The following is a 21,298-nucleotide window of genomic DNA, read 5'->3' as shown; positions in this document are numbered from 1 at the left end:
ATGAGACTGATAGATTGTTACTTTTTAAAGCATTTAATCCAATCCAACATTTATTCATTTCAGTTGCACTGGGTTCTGAGTTTTTTGTTTTTCTTTTGAAGGCCTTTTTTTTTTTTAATGTACATTAAGTGCTCGTCCAGTGTACTCCTTTAATCTGTTCATCAGCCTGTGAGGTAGTTAGTATTCACATCTTTATCGGGATCAGAGAGGTTAGGCAGCTTTCCCAAGGTGACTCCTAAGTGGTTCTCGTTGCCTGAGGCGGTTTCTCTTGCTGTTGTTGTTGCCTCCAGGGAGGGGCTGCCTCAAAGCCCCTGGTCTGCAGTGTCACCCCAGGGCATGAAGGAACTGAAAAGCAACTTTTTCTCTCCCCTAGGAAAAAAGATGTTCTCCCTCATTTCTAAGACAGGCTCTTCCCGAAAGTCTGTCCAGATCAGGAAAGTCCCCAGTCCTCGGGTAAGTGGGGAGGCACAAACCCAGACCCCTTGGAGCCCCATAAGCTTCACTGACTTCTGGTCAGTCCCACATCTCTGCCCTCCCTACCCCATCATCTTGAGGAGAGGCCCTGAATTTTCCCAAGTTCCAGAACATAGGTACAGTGAGGGTCAATAACAGCATCGACCCAAATTCCTCCAGTTTGTGCTCATACCTGCTAATACTAGATCTCAAAGCCCATTCCACTCAGATATTTCTGGGCATCCCCAGGTTGAATCTCACATTGGCTCAAAAACAGGCTCTCCTGGTGCTCTGTCCCTTCACAGCTGAGCTCTCAGTATGTGGAATCTGAGCAGCAGAGTTACCCCTTGGGGTAGAATGGTTCCACCTCTGTGCCATGGTGGGGAGGAGGCCTCAGAAAGTCTTATTTTACCTCCACCCCAACCATAGTTACCTAGCCTTGTGCACTCGGGTGGTTGCTGGTCACAACATAAGAACAGATGGAAAAGTCCACCGTGTGCAAATTTTCTCTGCACATATCCTCTCATCCTTACATTTCTGCTGTCAGTCTGAGCGTTTTCTGCATCATTATGCTGCCTCTCCAGCAGATAGGAGAGTCTAGTAACGCAAGCCAAGCCAGTCTCTGCATTTACTCTCTGCTCTAGTGTAGAGCTCCCTGAGGCCTGTTAAGAATGAACGTGATGCTTCATTGAGCCCAGGGGGTGTTTTCTCTCTAATGAATCCCAGTCACCACTTCAGCATTGCAAACAGTAGCGGTCAGACAACCAGCTGCATGGTGGATGGAAAGTCCATTCAGCTTTCTTCTTCCTAGTTAAATATCATATTTATGTAAAAGCAGCGTAGTGGTTGGGGCTGGTGGACTGCTTGTCTGCCACTTGGTGGGCCATCTGTTTAGCATCACTAAACTCCCACTCATCCTTAAAGACAGAACCAAAGTGTCTTCTCTCCTTGGAAACCCTCCAGCTCTCCCCCAGACAGAATCAAGCATTCCCCACTCTGCCTTCTATGCTACTCAGCTCGTACCGCTTCTGGCCCACTATTAGTTGTGTGCCAGTGCCTGTTGTTCCCTTCCTCTACAGAAAGAGAACCTCTGATTTTTATCTGGGCACGTACACAGCCAGATGCAAGATTACATTTCCTAGCCTCCCCTACACCCATGTGTAGCCATGTGACTAAGATCAGTTAATGAGATATAGGTGGATGTGCCAGTTTCCAGGAGCCTTAAGGAAAGAGCTCATATGAATCCTTTGCCTCTTTGCTGTTCTCTCCAGTCTGCTGCCTGGAATGTGAGTGTGATAACTGGAACTCTAGCTACCATTTTGGACCCTAAAAACAAGATTTCTATCTTAGGAAAGGTGGAACCATGAGCTGGAAGAAGTCAGGAGCCCTAAGGTCTTACCCCAGCAGAAATACCATATAAGCCCTGAATTGTCTACCTTCAGACTGTTATGTGGGAAAGAAATTTCTTTTTTTTTTTTTTGTAATCCTCACTGGAGGGTATGCTTTTATTGATTTGAGAGAGAGAAAGAGGGAGGGAGGGAGGGAAACAGTCAGACTGGGAATTGAGCCTGCAACCTGGGTATGTGCCCTGATTGGGAATCAAGCCTACATTCTTTCAGTGTAGGAGATGACACTCCAACCAACTGAGCCACACTCGCCAGGGAAAGAAATTTCTACCTAGTTTGAGCCACTGTTATTTTGAGTCTCTGTCACTCACATACAAACCTAATCCTAACTTATATTGCCTCTCTAATAAATATGTGATACTTTCCACACTTTACCATAATTGTCTATTTACTATTATCTCCCCTGCTAGACCGGGAGCTCCTCTGGGCAGGGACTAGGTTTCAGGGCCTTCCCAGGGCCAGACACATTAGCAGTGGCTCAGTGAGATGTTTACTGAGGGGGTGTGGTGAGTGCATGGAAACAGTAGCAGCTTTCACGGAGCACTCCCGTGAGCAGCCAGCCACTTCGCACTGTGCAAGCTTTAGCTGCCTTCATCTCGTAAGAACCCCATGGGGAAACCAAGGCAATCGAGAAGTACGATGACTTGCCCAGGATCACCAGTTGTTGTGCAGCACGTCTGTGACTGGAACCCCAGTCGGCCTCAGTCCCCAGCCCATGCATGTTCTCCATCAGCCCCTTCTCTCCACCATGCTCCTAGGATGGAGGGCTGAGTTGTCAAGCTGTGCCTAAAAGCCCTTCCTCTTCAAGGGCAATCAGAAATAGCTAGGAAATAGCATGTATACTTTTGTGTTCCTCTCACTACCAGTTTTACTAAATTTGTTTTTTTTCCTCTCCCCTGGAGTATGCTAGTGGAAATTCAAACAGCCAGAGAGACTTTTTATCCAGGAAGAATCCAAAGGATAGCAGCACACAAACACAGAATACCATGAAAGGTACAGTAACTACCTGAAAGGGAAGTGTCAGCTTTCGACTCAGTTATCTCCAAAACCCTTATTTCTTGGCTTTGTTTCAACATAATTTGTCACCCTAGTTTACACCCAGTTCTAGCTGGGGCCCTGGGCCCTGGCACCCAGTGATATCTTATAAGAGGACGGAATTGTCTTTTCAGTTCAACAAGCACTGATTAAGTTCTGCTTACGTAGTGATGAGTCCAGCATAGCACTAATGTCTGTGGGGAAGAGAGGTGGTTGGCAATGGAAGAAAATAAGTCTAAGACATGATTACTGCTCCTCTCCCTACCAGAAACCAGCATTTATTGAGGTAGGAACTGTTTTGTGCCTGGGTGTTAATTTATAAAGGTGACTACCCAGAGAGGTCAATGCCATTGAAAGAGAAGTTTGTTATTCAGAGCTCTCCTGGGAACAAGAGGCCTGACTTGCTCTGCAGGCCCATGGGATAAAATGCCAGTGAAATTGTGTGAATTTACCTGAGCTACCTCCACTAGTATCTCCCAATGATCTGATACACTCATGCATTTTCACATTAATAGAAGCTGAATTCTACAATATGCTTTTTCTCAGTGTCAGGAGGCTGATTATGAGTAACAAAAGACACTCTGTGCCAGGAACTGGGGACAAAGACCAAATCTATATTTTTATTATAGTACATGATCTGAACAGTGTGGGCACAAAAGACTGGAAAAAATGAACAGAGCCTCAGGAACTTACGGCACAGTAGCAACAATTCTAACATTTATGCTGTCAAACTCTTGAGTAGAAAGCAGAAAGGGTATGGTACAAAAAGGTTGTTTGCCAGAATAATGTCTGAAAACACCCCAAATTTGGCTAAAGACAAATTTACAGACTCAGGAAGCTCTGTAAACTGTAACAAGTTAAATTCAAAGAAATCCATTCCCATACACACCATCATCAACCAGATGAAAGACAAAGACAGAGTAAATATCCTGAGGGCAGCCAGAGAAAAATGCATAACATGGAAGGGGAACAATTTTAATAACTGTGCATTTCTCATCAGACCAGTAAGTCCAGATGGCTGTGGAACAACATTTTAAATTGCTGAGAGAAAAGAATTGTCAACCCCAAATTCTATACCCAGAAAAAACACCCTTCAGTAATCAAAGTGAAATAAAGACATTCTTAGATGAAAGAAAACTAAGAGAATTCATTGCCAGCAGGCCCAACTAAAGGAGGGATGTTACCAGAGGGAAACTTGGAACTTCAGGAAGGACCAAAAAAGCAACATAAAGTGTAAATATCTGATTATATGTAGGAAATATAATGTAATAGGAAATATATAATGCGAATAGGAAATATATAAAATATATAGTAAATGCAGGGCGGGGCAAAAGTAAGGTTACAGTTGTGAGTACACAAACACAGAATTTATCTTATTATTTATTAATTATTGTTAATTTGTCTTCCGTACAAACAACTGTAAACCTACTTTTGCCCCACCCTGTGTAGTGTTTACTACATGATAATTATCATCACTACTTCAGGTAAACCTCATAACACCATGACCTAGGAATTATTGTCTTCATTTTATAGATAGGAAACAGAGAGAGGGAGAGAAACATATACTTTTTAGCAGTGTCTTTATCACAGGTTTTTTGGTATGCTTGTTTTTCTTTTTCTATTCATGTCTTTAGTTCATCTTTGTTCTGAAAGGATAGATTTGCTGGATGCAGAAGGATACCTCAGTGCTCTGGTGATTTTATTCCACTGTCTTCTAGCTTCCAGTGCTACTGTTGAAAACTTTGCAGTAATTCTGATTATTCATTTATAAATGCCCTGTTGTTTTTCTCTGCCCATCTTTAAGATGTTCTCTGTTAACTTTGTCCTACAGAAAAACCATAACTTTGTGCAAGAGTTGGATATTTTTTCTCTTTTAATTACACCTTTCCTGATTCTACTTAGCTTTTAAAAAAAGCTTTTAGTCTCCCCTTGTTCTGTGACCATACTTTAACCTGTATTCTATTTAATTCTATTATGGCACCTGAATTAGTGTTACACTTATTATTTGCATGTCATTTTTCTCGCTAAAATGTGAGTTTCTTAAAGAAAGTCTACTACCCGCACCTAGCGTACTCCCAGCACATAGTAGATGCTCAGTGTTTGTTGGATGGGTGGATAGATTAATAAAGGAACAGATCTGTGGCCATAGGTGTATATCTGAATAAAATGTAAGTGAAAATGTATGAACTTACCTGGTCTACTTCCTCTAGTATCTCCTGATGATCTGAATACACCCAGGCATTTTCACACTAATAGGAAACAGATCTACCCAAGCCGACCAACTCCAGTGATTTTTTTTTTTTCTGATATTGCATTGACAGATCATTATTCTGAGACTCAGTTCTCAAGGAAAGTTACACAACAAGTCAAGAGGAGATCAGAAGCAAGAGTATATGAGAATAAGCTTCCTAAGAAGGTAAGCACAGAATTGGAAATTTAATAGTAGAGATGATTTAAGAGGGGCTAGGAGATATGGCTGCAAAAGCTAGCACTGTTGAGATGTCAGACTAAGAACTGGGGTTTTCTCATTGTAGACTCAGGTATCAGTCAGGAACTCTCCTAAGGGTAATTTCTGGCTGAGGTAAGCACAAGTTGAATAAGTGTTTTGTCTGGATTTCTCCAGAGATTTAAATTACTTGCTTGAAATTTAGGAGCCTGGGTGGAACAGAAAGAGAGCACTGAGCCTCTGTTTTCTACTCTATAAAATAGAGATAGTAATTCCTAAGTCATGGTGTTAAGAGATTTACCTGAGATGGCTGTGATAATTACCATGTAATAAAACTACATGTCAGGCACTATACCAAACCTGTGCATGCAGTACCTTTTGTTTAACTGCCACAGTCCTCTGAGATAATTACTTCTGCTTTTCTTTAGTTTATTAGTGAGGAAAATGATGCTCAGAGCAAGTAACTAATTTGTCCAAGTGATAAAGCCAAGACTTGCGTGCAGATCTGTCTGGCTCTGAGCTTGAGCTTCTAGCCACGGAGCCTTGCCACCAGCACAGTCCCCGGAACCAAGACTCCCCGGATCACGTGTGTTCTCTTGTCTTCTCCTTCCCTGCCCCAAATGTTCCCCACAAACCTCAGTGCCTGGTAGTTTATAACAATGTTACCTTCAGCCCTGTGTAGTAGGAAGAGGCCCTTAGGACCCTGAACAGGGCAAGAGGTTTTGGGGGCTTTCCCAAAACACCAACTAGCAAAGGAGCCATGCCCTAGAGTTTGGGCCAAGTACAGCAAGTACGGTCGGAGATTTCCTGAACCTTCTTCATTTCTCCATGTTTATTACCACTGCCTATTTGCCATCAGCATTTAGCATGAAACTTTTGAGAAGTAGCAGGGCGTGGTGAAAAAAACAGACAGACATAGGTTCAAATCTTGGTGCTGCATCTCATCAGCTGTGCTACTTGAGCAAGTTATTTAACTTTTCCAACCTTCTTTTATAAAATTGAGAAAATGAAGCCCAGCAGTGTTGTTATGGTTTCATTTTTATTTTTTTATTTTTAAATTTTTATTATTTTTTAAAAACCTCATCGAGGACATGTTTATTGATATTAGAGAGAGAGGAAAGGAGAAGGAGAGAGAGAAACACTGATGTGAGAGAGAAACATTGATTGGTTGCTTCTCGTAAGGGCCCAGACTGGGAACGAACCTGAACTTAGGTATGTGCCCTGACTGGGAATGAAACCCACAACTTTTTGGTGCAGGGGATCACGCTCCAAGCAACTGAGCCACATCGGCCAGGGCTCCATTTTTATTTTTTATTTAAAGCTCCCTCAAGCCCGAATGCAGTAGAGAGCAGGTAAACTCCCCAAACACAGAGAACTCGGGGCTGTTAGGAAAGGAGAATGGATACTGGCAGCCAAAAGAACACCTCTGATAAGCTTAGAGGATCCTAGATCCACTTTAGATTTTTCTAGACTTTGGAAAACTTTGTTTTTCTGAATAAGCTCATTAAAACCAAATGGCTGCGATTAAAACATAAAAAAATAAAAGTAAAAGTTGTTAATAAAATAAAATACCAAAAAAAAGGCTGCTATCTGCCATCTCCATCATTTCATAAAAGAAGGGTCATTAATATGAAAAAGTAGAGAAGACAGTCTCAGGATAAAAGAGAGTCCTTAAAGTGAGTAAATTTACTTCATGTCAGATGTATTATGATGTATTTTTCCTTGTTTCCCTCATTTCACTGGAGACCAATGAACATGTACTGTCCCCATTTGGAAATGGGTTTTAGGACTCTTTAGACTAAATGGTCTGTAGGTTCCCTACTAACCCCAGGTTTCTGTGATTCCAGTGGGATCGTGCTATAGAATGGTGCTTCCCAGCTGGGAGTGATTTTGCCCCCTCAGAGACATTTGGCCATGTCCAAAGATATTTCTGGTTGTCACACTGGGGGTGGGGGTGGAGTAGTACTGCCATCTAGCAGGTGGAGACCAGGGATGTCGCTCAGCATCCTACAATGCACAGGATAGTCTCCCACGTCAAAGAGTTATCTGGCCCAGAATGTCCAAGTGCCGAGGCTGAGAGACCCTGCTATAGATAGAAGTAATCTCATTAGTGATTAAAACAGACGTGGTTAGAGAATAGTGTGGCTAGGTGCTGTTGCAGCCTTGTTCATGAGACAGAATTCCTGTTTGGTTAAATTATAACCACTTTTTCGATGGAAAATATTGCTTTTTTAAATACAAAAGTAGTACATAATCATTGACATTTTTGGAAAAAGGCAGAGGAATATAAGGGTGGAAAGCAAATCACCCTCCGCCCCAGCCTGTTCTCTTCCCTGATCCATTTCCTCTTGGTTGTCTGTTAGCGTCTCAAATAGAACACGTCTAAAGCAAATCTCTTGATTTTCCCACTCTGCTAACCTGTTCCTCCCCATGTCTTCCCCCCTCAGCAGCGGGCACCTAAACCTTTGGAGTCATCCTTGCCTCTTCTCTTTCTCACACTCACTTTGAGTCCATCAGCAATTCCTGCCAGTTCTGCTTTCATAATATATTGCAAATTTAATCACTTCTCACCCTCTTCCAACTACCCAGTCCCAGCTTCATCAGCTCCCCCAACCACTTCAGAGGCTTCCCAACTGTCCTTCTCACATCCACTCTTACCCACTGCAGTCATTTCTCCACACATCAGTCAAAGGGATCTTTAGAAAAAATTAATCAGATTATGTTGTACCCTGATCAGATCCTTCCAGTGGCTTCCATCACATGGAGAGAAGATCTTAACTCCTTCCTGGGACCCAGAGCCACTGCTTGCTTTTCAGCTTCATCATATATTCTCCATTTGAGCCACACAAGCCTTGTTTTTGTCCCCCTGCTACACAAAGCCCTCATCTGCTTTAGAGTCTCTCATACTTGCTGTCCCCTTTGCCTGGAACATCGCACAGATCTTCCATCATTCAGGATTGCTCCTCCTCAGGGCAGCCCTCTCTGACCACCATGGAAGATTCTTTTCCTCCCCAGTCTCCCATTGCACTACCCTTCACCCCTTGCTCTGTCTGATTCTTTTAAAATATATTTTTATTGATTTCAGAGAGAGGAAGGGAAAAGGAGAGACAGAGATAGAAACATCAATGAGAGAGATTCATTGATCGGCTGCCTCCTGCACACCCCACTGGGAATTGAGCTCCCAACCCGGGCATGTACCCTGACTGGGAATCGAACTGCAGTCTCCTGGATCCTAGTTCGATGCTCAGCCACTGAGCCATGCCGGCCAGGCTCCCTGTTTGATTCTTATCTGAAGCACATATTCCACAATATCATGGTATTTATTCTTTTATTTCTTGATTTGTTTATTGTTTTTCTCTCAACTGTAGTGCAGGCTCCACAAGGGCTGGAATTTGTGTTATTTTCAGCTGAATCTCCAGGGCCTAGAACAGTGAATACTTAGTGTCACCCAACAAATACTTGTTGAATGAATTGTTAACATTTTCGTAACTATGCTTCTAGTCTTTCATCTATTTTTTTACCAAAATGTTTCATATAATTATGGTTACTTCATATAAAATTAATATTGTCTACTCAATTTTGCATCTTGATTATTTTAACCTATTTTATTGGAAACTATATTTTAGTACCAACTCTTCATAAACATTTTAATAGTGGCATACTATCCCTTTGGGTAGTGATATTAATATCTTCCTGAACATTATTCTAATCTTTTGTTATAGTAAAATTCTCTGCAGTCAACATCTTTGTGCCTAATTTATTTTCCTTTATTTTGGGTGACTTCCATAGGATAGTGTCCTAAAACTGGAGTTACCAGATCAAAGGACATGAGTGCCTTTACATTTCTTAATGCATGCTGTATAATTGACAATACCCTTTTTTTCCCCCTCTCTCTTTCCTGCTCAGTCTCACCCTGTCTGCAAAAGTCCTGAGCTAACTTCAAACCTATTCAACATTTATGGGAAGAGCCCTCTGATCGTGTACTTCCTCCTGAACTACTTCACCCTGCGGCAGTGTGGCAAAGACGTGTTGGTGGGCAGGAGGGAAAAAACTAAGACCATCCCATATCCTACATGTTCCTCCAGGCCCCTGCTTCCTCTTCCCAGACGCGAGGGTGGGGGAGAGGCATCCAGTCCTTAATTCAGTGCCTGGCACCTAGTAGGTGCCTGTCAAGGGTGGCCAGATATAAGCCTAAGGGTCAGAATCTTGCTCATTTTGGTTCCACATCTGCCTCATGAAATGATTCTGTGGGACCCTGGGGCAAGTCGAATCACCTTGTGTGCAAAATTTCCTCCCATCTACCAGGATGGATGGGCTAACTAGATACTCTTAACAGACTTCACAACTCAGTCATGCCTCCAGGTGCCCACTGACCCTGGTGTATATATTGATCAGGAATTTTGGTGTCTGGGTGTGTGTTTTTTCTAACACTCTCCTCACACACACCCCTCCCCCAGACACATCAGCAAATTCCTGGCCCCAATGGCATTTAAAGATTTGGTAAAACGCTCAGATCTTAAGAAAGCAGGTGTGACATGTGCTGGTGTCCTGAGTCCTAGCAGTTTACCATAGAGGGCGGGTCAGAAGATGGAGTCAAATAGTCCTGGACTCAGGGAGCTGCGCAGCGTCCTACCTGCTGAGTGACCTTAGTCAAGTTCCAGCTTCTCTCTGAGCCTCAGTTTTCATCTATAAAGTGGGGGTGACAGCAGCTGCCTCATGGGACTGTTTTGCACAGAATGAGCACAATAGAAGTGAAGGCTTAGCCTGGTGCCTGGCAGGTAACGTTGCGTGAATGGTACCTATCTGCATATAGCTCCGCATCAGGAGAAGCTTTCATAGTGAACTGGATGGGACTTATAACTGCTGCCCTGTAGCACTTCTTATCCACAAACCTATCTCTGTCACAATTCATGGTGCTTTATTGTTCATAAAATGCTTTTCCTTCTATCACCTCTTGTTCTGTAAAGACAGTGTAGTGTAATGGGAAGAGCCTGGACTGGGGGTACACAGCCCTGGATTTGAGTCCCCAGCCCAGCAGCCCACTGGCCTTCAGATCTCATGTACACAGTTTACCCTTGGTGCTCAATATCTGTATCATCTCCATCCTAAAGTAAGGGTGGTGACACCAAACCAGTAGTGTGACCGGGACTGAATGGCACATACCCAGTACTAAGTAAATAAGAACTGTCATCGTTATTAACATCATCTAAGGCCGGTGTTATTATCCCTATTTATAGATAAGGAACTGGAGACATAGAGGGTGACATATCTTGCCTGAGCGCCCACAACAAGTGATGAGTGTAGCTGAGATTCTGACCAATCCAGCAGGGGTGGAGGGCTAGAGGGAGCAAAGAAAAATTACTGACATACAAACATGAGCAAGGGAATGAGGCCTTGGGCCTGAAAGGAAAGAAAAGTTGGAATTCCTTCCTATTCACCACTGTGATAAGAGTAAGAATTTTAGATGACAGTCTAAAAAAAGCATTGCCTAGCCCTTCCATCAGCAGGAAGAGAGAGGAGCTTTATTAAAAGATAGGGGGTGGCCTAGCCATGGAGAGGATAGCCTCTTTCCAAAGCAGGCCACCGTCAAAGAGCAGAAAGAGTCTTCCCTGCTCAGGTTTCAGTGATCTCATCCGCAAAGTTTCCCCTCTCTGCCATCTTACCGTCCCTCCTTCCCATGCCCTAGGCACATCCTACTAATAATGCCCAGAGTCAATACCAACTGACAATGAGGGGTTTTCCTTGACCCTGAAATCCACTGAGTCCAGCCTGACCTACGCTGATGTCATCAGCCTGACCCTGTCTAACATGAAGAAGAGAAAGGATATCCTCCGGCAGTTGAACCGTCTCCACTGGAGTGAATGGACTTTCTTTGACAAGTACCTAAGAGAACTGCACAACAACTTCCTCAGGTATTCAAGGGGCTTTGGGAAGTGGCAGTGTTTCAGCATTTGTCTATTGTAGCACATCAGAGTAATTTTTGTTGTTAATCCTCACTTGAGGAAATTTTTCCATTGATTTTTTTTTTTAGAGGAGGGAAGGATGAAGGAAGGGAGGAATAGAGACACCAGTTGGTTGCCTCTGGCACCTGACCTGCCTGGGGCCGGGGATCAAACCTGCAACCCAGGTACATGCCCTTGACTGGGAATCAAACCCGTGATGTGGGCTGATGCTCCAACCACTGAGCAACACCAGCCAGGGCACATCAGAATAACTTTCAATTGGGAACTAGCCCTATAACATCTTAAGCACATTCAGCTTTCTTATGATCAGAATGTAAACTCCACAATAACAAACCAGATTTTTATTTTATTTGAACATTGACTTAGTTTTAGATGATGTCGAGGAATCCCTTTTATTGGTGTGTTCCTTTTAAAAAGATATTATAGTTTTGTAGTTGTTACTTTTTTAAGAGTCATATCTTAAAGAGGTACATGATGAAGTGTTTATGGATGAAATGACATGGTGTCTAAGATTTATTTTAAAATAACCCATTTGGGGTGGGTATAGGGGGGCAGCAAAGGGAGTAATAGATGAGTCAAGATTGACCTTATGTTGGTAACTGTTGAAGTTAGAGAATGGGTAGATGTGTGCATTATACTACTTTCTTTACTTTTATATATAAGTTTTATATGTTATAAAATTTTAAGTAAGTTTTTTGTGTTTTTTTTAAATAGTGGATATAACAAGAACAAAGGTAACAAATGTCATTGTGGAATATTACTTGTAGATGGCCCAGGGCCCTTTTGGATATGAGTTGCCACTTACTTCCCTAACAGACCACATCGATTAGGAGCACTGGCATTGAAGTTGGACAGACTGAAGCTCTAGTTAAGCTCTCTCATTCTCTGTGTGAATTAGGTCCATCAGTGGTGTGAGTGAAAGGAGATGTCTAGCTCAGTGCCTGGCTCCAGGGAAGTGCTCAGTAAATGATGGCTCTTAGAGATATTACACGTGAGCCCATACCATGGAAACTGCGGGGTCCAGAGGAGAGTTTGCAGTGGGGAGGCCTGGAGCAGTCCCCTGAGCAGAGGCAATCCAGCAAGTATTTTGCAGGGTTCTCTGCTCCGAAGGAGGAAGAGCCTCGTTTGCACATGCAGATGGAGCTCTGCAGAGAGGGAGAAGGGTCAGCTGCTGCTGAAAAATCCCCTTTCTTTTGAGTCCAGAGCTCCCATCTCACACTTGTCTGGGGGCAAAACATCCACAATTCAAAATGCTTTTTGCAGAACTCTCTGAAATGTTTCAATATGTGATTCTGTCATACAAGCTAAAGATGCTTTTACTAGTGGGAAGTAGGAGCCTGAGACCTATGCAGGCTGCAACATCTCAAGACATGACAACACAGAAAAGATCAAGGATTTACATCCAGGTTTTTTTGTTAGGAAAGGTAATCAGGACAAGGACAGTTTGCTGCTGGCTTCTCTTTCTCCATTGCAAGCAGAAGCAGGCCCCAGAGGGTTAAGGTTGTGGCAGAAGATCACAAAAGTGAGAATGTTGTGTCAACACAATTTTTTCCTTTGCCTTGGGAAAAGAGCCCCATCGTTGGAATAACTACTGGTTTAGGACAAGTTCAATGCTAGTTTTTATATTTAATTTGATTTACTTTATTATTTTATATTTTAAACATGTCTTTAAACATGATTTCAGAGAGAGGAAGGGAGAGGGAGAGAGAGATAGAAACATCAATGATGAGAGAGTCATCAACCGGCTGCCTCCTGCACGCCCCCGACTGGGGATCAGGCCCCCACCCGGGCATGAGCCCTGACCAGGAATCGAACCCCGATCGCCTGGATCCTAGGTTGATGCTTAACCACTGAGCCACGCCCGGCTGGGCTCAATGCTAGTTTTTAAATATCAGTCTTTCTACATCTATCCTACCATAGCAGAGAAGTAGGTGAAAGCATCTTAACTTCACTCAAATATATATTTATTGCTATTTTGTCTACCTTGAACACCCATAACCTACTGCTTCATCAAACAAATGTCCACTCAAATTTCAAAAGTCAGCTGGTATATTAATTACCCAACTCAGCATTCCCATTGTGTACCCCAAGCTTATCTAAAGACATTCCACGGAAAACCTCCTATAATAACACCAGCCGCTGCCAACATCAAGCACTTCCTGTGTACCAGCACTGTGCTAAGCACCTGGCCTGTGGTAACTGGATCCTCCACAACCCTAGGTTCTGTTATTACCATGTCGAGTTGAGTACATTGGCATGGAAATGTAAATTAATTTGCCCAAGGTCACACAGCAAGTGGCAGAATCCCAACTTGGATTCCACTTGCCCTCAAAGCTCACACTTCAGCTTTCCTTCGGATTGTGGATTTCCTCACCTCTCTTCCTAATCCAAGTAGGTGGTCCTTGAGTTCAAGGACTACCCGTATTCCTCTCTGTCCCCAGGGCTGATGTGACCTCAGGCGCACAGCAAGGGCTGAGCTGCTGCTGTGTGGTCAGCTCCCTGCTCAGTCAGTTTCTCTTGACAGATGTCGTGAATGAATTTGTAAACACTTGCCTCTTTACATAGGAAGATAGGAGAGCCAAGATCGTACTGGCTCTGCAGTCATTTTCCCCCCCTGCTGTGTCCTTTCCCACAGGGACATGAAGAGTGTAGACCAAAGAGAAGCACAAAATAAAAGGGCAAAGCGCACGTTCATCCACCCTTCAGTCTTCAGTGAGGAATCCCTGGGAAAGAAACCTAGAGGAAGCCTTCCGAGGGAGGCTGCATTTCTTTTAAGGTTTGTTCAAAAAAAGACCATGGGAAAAGTAGAAATGTGAGCAATGTAAGAATCCTTAATACACAGAAAAAGAATACACAAAAGTTCACTCACTTTTATGTGTCACTCAATTCTTTTTTTTTTTTAATCTTCACTAGAGGATATTTTTTCCATTGCTTTTCAGAGAGTGGAAGGGGTGGGGGTGGGGGTGGAGAGAAACATCCATGTAAGTGAAACACATCAATTGGTTGCCTACCACACTCCCCTGGCGGGGCGGAGGCTGGGCATGGAGCCTGCAACCGAGATAGGTATGAGCTTGACTGGAATCGAACTGGAGATCCTTCAGTCCTCAGGCCAACACTAACCACTGAGCCAAACCAGCCAGGGCTCATTTTTTAAATTATTGTTAATGGTAGCAGAAAGAGCTACCAATGACTTTGTACTTCCTCTGTACCAAGCGTTTATACTTTATGAACTGTGTGAGTCAGAGCTCTTTGGTTGCAAGTGCCAGGAAACCAGCTCAAATTAGCTTGAGCAGAAGGAAAATCTAGTGGCTTCAGTGACCAGGCAGCCCACAGACAAGTTGGGTGCAGGTGCATTGTTCCTAAGGGCTCAATGATATTTTCAGCGCCTCTCTCCCTCCATCAACACTCCGTGTGCTGGCTTGTTTTTCTTTTTTTTTTTAATGCATATTGCCAATATAAAATGCTTAATTTTATCTGGTTTGTTTTTCAAGCTACCTTTTTTCTCAGAGAAAGAAGAAGGGCCAGAGACAAGCCTATGTTTTTATAGCACATGACCTAAAAGAAAGAGATACATCCTTTCCCAACCTCCATACACCCAACCTCGCTGAAGTCTCTGATTGCTCTGCTTGGGTCATGGCCCCACCCATCCTACCTGGACCAACACTGTGTTCAGGTAGAAGCAGTGCTATGATTAGCCAGGCCCGAGTGTCCATGTGGCCTGAGATAGGAGGGCGCAGTCAATGACATGGGGTACAATGGGTGACATGCCATCGGACAAAGACAACATGCCCACTTTATTATATTTGTATCTTACTAAATCCTATTAAATAACATTACTCCCATTTTACTGAATAGAAAACAGAGGCACAGACATGCCAAGTAAGCATTGACTAAAGACCTTCTATGCCAGGCACTAAGGATACAAAGAAATAAGTAAATTAAAGTCCCTGCAGTCTAGGAGGAAAAAGATATGTGAATAGGTAACATGCCACAAGTTGCATAGGTCCTAAGAGAACACTTCAGAAGGGAACACAGTTGTTTGCTATGGGGAGGGGAAGAATGGGCTGGTTACTCTAAGCAGAGAGCTGCTCAATCCAGTTTGTAGAGCTAAAGCTTATCAGCCTGCCATTGGGTCTGGCTGGTCAGGGAGAGATGAGGAAGGAATGGAGGGGCATCAGAGGTCTTACACGACACACCTGAATTCTGCTGTCTTAGTGCCCATAGGTAGCCATCCAGGAGTCTACTGTACAGAAATAACAATATTCAACTCTGGAACTTGCATCCATTATTCTAAATAACATGCTTACATATGTATTTCTTGATATTTTTTTCTTCTAAGACATTATCTGTTGGTAATTTTTTCTAGATTGTTAAGAACTATCAAAAACTAAGCAGTATTGTTTTCCACATTCTCAAATATATCATATATATTATATGTATGTTCTACTAGATAATGTGGTCATAACAAGGACAGATGCAGTTTGTTTCTTGTTCTTTTCTCTCCATTGCAAGCAGGTGCACACTCCAAAGGGTTAAGAAAAAGTTGTGGCAGAAGATCCTAAAAGTCAGGATACATGCCATTTACTTCTTTTTTTAATTTTGGAGTTCTCCTGCTCAGTCCCTTATTCTCCCCATTTAAACTGGTGTCCTCTAGGTCTGCTCACAGTGACCCTCTTGGGGCTTTTTTCACCATCATCCTAGGACTTCCCTTTGTCAACTTTACTTTGTTGGAGTCTCTGTTTCCCAGGTCAGGTGTCTTTTTCTTTCTTATTTTACTTCCTCATTTTGCTGGAGCACATCTTCTAGTAGCTCTCCAAGACAAGGTACATGGGAAGTTTTTTTTAGTCTTTACATGACTTTTTTCTTGATTAATATTTGACAGATGTTTTGCTGGGAATAAAATTCTAAATTAAAAGTCAATTTGCCACAGAATTTTGAGAAAAAAATTTCCCCTAATTTCTAGTTTTGCTGTTGAAAAGTCTGGTACCATTCTGATTCCTATGGCCTTGAATGTTATATGTTACCTTTTTTTTTGGTGGAAGGTTTTAGGATATTGCCTTTATCCCTAGTAGTCTGAAGTTTCACAATCAGGTGCCTTGCTATCATATCTTAATATGTTTCAGTAGGATTGGGAACTGTCTCAGACTGGAGTAGTATCCTCCAGTTCTGAGAATGTTTATTATTTAATAATTTCCTTCTCTTCATTTCCCTAGCTCTGTTTTTTTGGATTATACTCAGTTGGTGGACCTCCTGGACTGATTTTTTAATTTTCTTATTTTTATTGACCTGTTGGAATCTATATGAATTTCTGTCCTACTTTCTAGGAGAATCTCTATATTCTATCTTCCAACACTTGTTTTAATTTAAAAATTCTAATATAGTATTCTTAATTTCCTGGAGTAAGCTCTTTCTTGTATTTTGGCTGTTCCTTTTTATAGCATTCTCTTCTTTTTCATAGATGTGATATTTTCATCTATAGCTGAGAATATTGATCTTTGTTTTTTAAGTTTCTTCTGACCCCCATATTATTTCTGTGGGTATCTTTCTTGGGTTCCTTCTTCTGTTTTTCTACTTATTTGCTTGTTTTGAACTCTCTCTTTCACCTTGAGTTTTTCCTTAAATTATTTATGATCCTGGACTGTCTTTATACATTAAGAGTGAAGCTCTGAAAAACTGACAGTGGGTGTAAGTAGCAGAGGCATGGCTTTTCAGTTGGTGGGTTCTCTCTCTTTTTAGCAATAGGAAAGCAAGCCAGCTTTCTCACTGAGAAACCCTCAGATATCAGCATCTGCGTTTCTTTCCTCAGAAGCAATTTATTTTCTTAGAAGAAGGATCCTCCAATCATTTGCCTGTGGGGCATATACCTGGCTAATGGCATTCTGGAAACAGGAAAGAAATGGGGGTAGGGATCCTGCATTTACTAGACAGACTTCCACTTAACTTTCTTTCTTTTCTACTAATCTAGTGTCTCCAACCCTGAAGTCAATTTATTTTAATTTCTCCAGAAAACAAAAGCAAAACAAAATCTTCCTTGCCCTTGGCACTCTTTCTCAGAGACCCTCATAGTCCATCAAGAGGGCTCCTAGAGTTCCAGCTTACTGTTTACCAGGCCAGCAGCTCTAAGGAGGAAGGGAAGAAGAGGGCTAACCCCATTCTCTGTCTGTCTGTCTCTCTTTCCCTCTTTAAAAATATATATTTTAGCCCTAGCTGGTGTGGCTCGTTTGGTTGGGCATTGTCCAGTGCACCAAAAGCCTGTTGCCAGTTAGATCCTAGTCAGGGCACATGCCCGGGTTGTGGGCTCGATCCCCAGTGGGGGGCAAGCAGGAGGCAGCCGATAAGTGACTCTCTCATCATTGATGTTTCTCTCTCTCCCTCTCCCTTCCTCTCTCTGAGATTACAATAAAGATCTTAAAAAAAATGAATATGTTCAGCACTCTACTTCAGTTGTTTGCTGTTGCCAGTGTTATTGATTGATTGATTGATTTGTAAACTTTTTCTTTCAACACCTATCAAGATTCCAGTGAACACTTTGAAGAAATCACACTGAACTTCTGACCGATTTTTTTGATGTCTCCTTTGTTTCCCCACAGGAGGAAAAAGGAGGAGGAGGAGAGACAGAAGTTGGACTCCTCTCCCCCCCCAGTTTCCAGGCCTGATGAATTCTCTCCGCTGGACCTAGGGAGCTCCTGCAGAGGGTCTGATGGCTCTAATTTCAGGTGGGTAGAACAACAGTAGGAGAAGAAACTGGCCAAAGGCTGAAAAATAACAATAACGATTCCCTAGGTAGAGAAGAGAGTTCATTATAGTTTTTCCTAGGCTGAGTGAAAAACAGGAATGTGGAGTTTTTTGCTCGAGTGACTCCATTTATTCATGGCATTGGCTCTTTTACCCATTATTTTATTTAAAATATTCTAACTGAACAGCAAGCAACTAGGTGTGAGGGGTGCGGGGGAATGCGTGACCCCTGTTTCTAAGGTTACGCCAGTTGAGTAGAGTGTAGCCATGGAAGATGAGGTGGCTTTAGTCACACTCCTGACATTGAAAAGAAGTGAAATCAAGTCAAAATGGCTCGATTGATGGGAGGGGAGTCCAGATTGACACTTAGGCGCTTCTGTGGAGGAAGCCTATTACCTGCACCATGACCACCTTTCTGGAAGAGGGTCTCCAGCCACTGTCATTCACATTTTTATTTTACTCCATTTTCACCTGGATCTAGGCAATTTCCACAGGTGTGTTTATTCTGTTCATAGACTCTGACACTCTAATTTTATTGGAATGATGAGCCCATAGTCAGACCCCAGGTAAATCCAGCTGTTTCTTTTTGCAAGTGATACATCTCACCGCTTGGGCCGTAGGTGGCCTTGCCGTTACTCAGCTTTGGCAAACTCAAGCCTTGAGCATCAACAGAAGTAATTCAGAGCTGACAGCACAGCCCAGCTTCTGCAGGTGACAGTCAGTAGGCAGAATTCCCTCCCTAAGTGCACCCTGTTGGCTTCAGATATTTACTAAAGATCATCTCAGTATTGAACTTAAAGTTCCTACAAGTTTACAGTGAAAAATTTGATCAGATTACATATGTCATCAAGTTTTATTCTCTTGAAATGGGAAGGGATACAATGAATAAAATAAAATATTATAACTAACAATATTAAATTATAATACGATAGTAATGGCAATCATTTGTTAACTGGTAACTCTGTGCCAAGCATTAAGCTAAATGGGTTAGGAACGTGACCTCACTTTACCCTTTATAACAGCCATATGAAGTAGGGATTCTCCACTGTGTTTCCCACAGCAGCAAGCCCAGGTTTGGAGAGGTTTCAGATTGACACTGGGTAAATAACAGTAGCTAAGAGACAGCTCCTATTTTCAAGGGGCTCACAGGCTGGTGAGAGAAGGCAGACATAGCAAGAAATAAATGCTTAAAGTTCCAGAGGGGCTGTCAGACAGAGGCGGCAAAGCAGGCAGCAGCCTGGAGCCACACAGATGCTTGGCCCATGCCGGCGTTTGCCAGGCAGAGGGCAGGGGATGAGGAAAGAGGCCAGCCTTCCCAGTGGGTGGAGCAGCGGAGGTAAAGGCTCGGGGCCAGGTGGTCAAGAAAGTGTGTGAGGGCCTTCCAGGAGAGGTGCCTGGAGAAGAGCCCAGGACAAGTTATGAAGGGATTTCCATGAAGCATTTTGTGTCTTAAGTCATGGAGAGCCACGAAAGATATTAAACAGGGAAACCGTGTGGTCATATTTGGACTTTAAAAGTCCTGATGGCAGATGGTGGTCTTCACAAAGGGAGGCTATATGTATTTGGGGGGAATTTGCAAAGTCTCCCACAAATATTTACCTCTGTGTGGAACCCTGGCTATACCTCTTGATCAGTAGTCCCCAAGTTTTCTTGATCTTGTCTGTCTCAGTAAAACATTTATGAGAACTCAGCCCCTAATTAATACATTAATTATTTATGAACCATAGATATATACTTATATACATATAAGTATATGTAAATATATATTTCTATACTAATATAGTATGTATACTGTAAAACATAGAGAAAAATAGAAATTAAAAAGTATGAATAGAAATATATAATATATAAGTAGAAATTCCAATATTGTCTCCTTTATAATGGCTCCATTGTGGATCTGTTTTGTGGTAGCGATGACTACCCTGGACAAGCCCCAGGTAAAGGAGTTACCTTTTAGTTTCCCCCACAGGAAAAGATGAAGCAGTAGACGATGAAGCAGTAGACGGAGCTTTAACTCTAAAAAGATCTAGGGTTTTGAATCTGCGTTGTGCCCCTCTATGACTTTAGGTCAAGTTACCTAAGTTCTCTTGGCCTATTTCCTTGGCCATAAAAAATGTGGATGGCTGTTATGTATAAAAGAGCTAACCCATATAAAGAGACTGGCACAGAAACTGCCAATAATTAATAGTCATTATATTATTTTTTCCCCTAAAACTTCTTACATTCCTTAATTCAGGAAGACTTCGAGCATGCCTGATTGAGAGCACTAGTCCAGTCCAGCCTGACTCCCTGGTTTTCTGGGCCGTGTGCCCGCTGCCAGCTTTCCGATCAGGGCGGCCCATCCCCTGCTCACTCACCACGGAATTGAAATGGTGAAGCTCCAGAAAATGCGCAAGTTCTTGCCCACAGGGAAGAGCCTCCAGGCTCCAAGAGTTTCACATTCAGACAGGGCACAGCCAGGGCCCAAAAACATCCTCCTAGACACCCCATCGGAAGTCACTAAGGACTGATGACCCCAGACTTTTAGGAGCCTGAAGAAGAGCAGATTTGCTCTTCCTGTTACAGATACCAGGAGAAAATTGAGAAGTGGTCTTTCCCGTGATGAGCATATTCCATCAATTATCTCGTTAAAGTCTCAGATCAGTCCTCTGAGGTAAATGTTATTGTCCCTGTTTTTCAAAGGAGGCAACTGAGGCTCACGTGAGTCAAGACACAGGCTCCTCATGAGTCTCTTTCAAAAATCCATATCTCTCTCTTTCCCTCAGGCCCTTGGCGCCAGCAGGATGGGCAAATGTCACGGTCTCCGTATTGCCAGGAAGCTCCGGAGCCACCGACAAGATCAGAAGTGGCATGATAAACAGTACAAGAAAGCTCACTTGGGCACAGCACTGAAGGCCAACCCTTTTGGAGGCGCTTCCCGTGCAAAGGGAATTGTGCTGGAAAAAGTAGGGGTTGAAGCCAAACAGCCAAATTCTGCCATCAGGAAGTGTGTCAGGGTCCAGCTGATCAAGAATGGCAAAAAAATCACAGCCTTTGTACCCAACGATGGTGGTTTGAATTTTATTGAGGCAAATGATGAAGTGCTGGTTGCTGGGTTTGGTCGCAAAGGTCATGCTGTTGGTGACATTTCTGGAGTTCTCTTTAAGGTTGTCAAAGTAGCCAGTGTCTCTCTTTTGGCCTTGTACAAAGGCAAGAAGGAAAGACCAAGATCATAAGTTTTGTTGGTGAAAACTCAATAGTAATACATTTTTCATTTGCCT

The 21,298-nt window shown here is 42.8% G+C and overlaps 1 protein-coding gene across 3 annotated transcripts in view; it reads left to right on the top strand.

Moving 5' to 3' along the window:
* Positions 1-21,298, top strand: part of FAM227A (family with sequence similarity 227 member A) — a 41,203-nt gene extending 19,905 nt beyond the window's left edge. Inside the window, exons 9-16 of one of the 3 annotated variants that reach the window (XM_081129658.1) lie at positions 374-453; positions 2,762-2,852; positions 5,216-5,310; positions 9,247-9,404; positions 11,100-11,252; positions 13,939-14,079; positions 17,894-18,019; positions 20,804-21,298. In XM_081129658.1, the coding sequence (XP_080985784.1) occupies positions 374-453; positions 2,762-2,852; positions 5,216-5,310; positions 9,247-9,404; positions 11,100-11,252; positions 13,939-14,079; positions 17,894-18,019; positions 20,804-20,930 (971 nt within the window). In that variant the 3' untranslated portion in view covers positions 20,931-21,298. Of the gene's footprint in view, positions 1-373; positions 454-2,761; positions 2,853-5,215; positions 5,311-9,246; positions 9,405-11,099; positions 11,253-13,938; positions 14,080-17,893; positions 18,020-20,803 lie in introns of those variants that run through there. The other 2 variants (XM_081129659.1, XM_081129660.1) reach the window with 2 other exon arrangements.

The sequence above is a fragment of the Miniopterus schreibersii genome (genome assembly GCF_964146895.1).
Source record: "Miniopterus schreibersii genome assembly, chromosome: 2".
NCBI classification, from domain to species: Eukaryota; Metazoa; Chordata; class Mammalia; order Chiroptera; family Miniopteridae; genus Miniopterus; species Miniopterus schreibersii.
The sequence above is the reverse complement of the archived record's forward strand: the minus strand, read 5'-3'. Positions and strand labels throughout refer to the sequence as shown.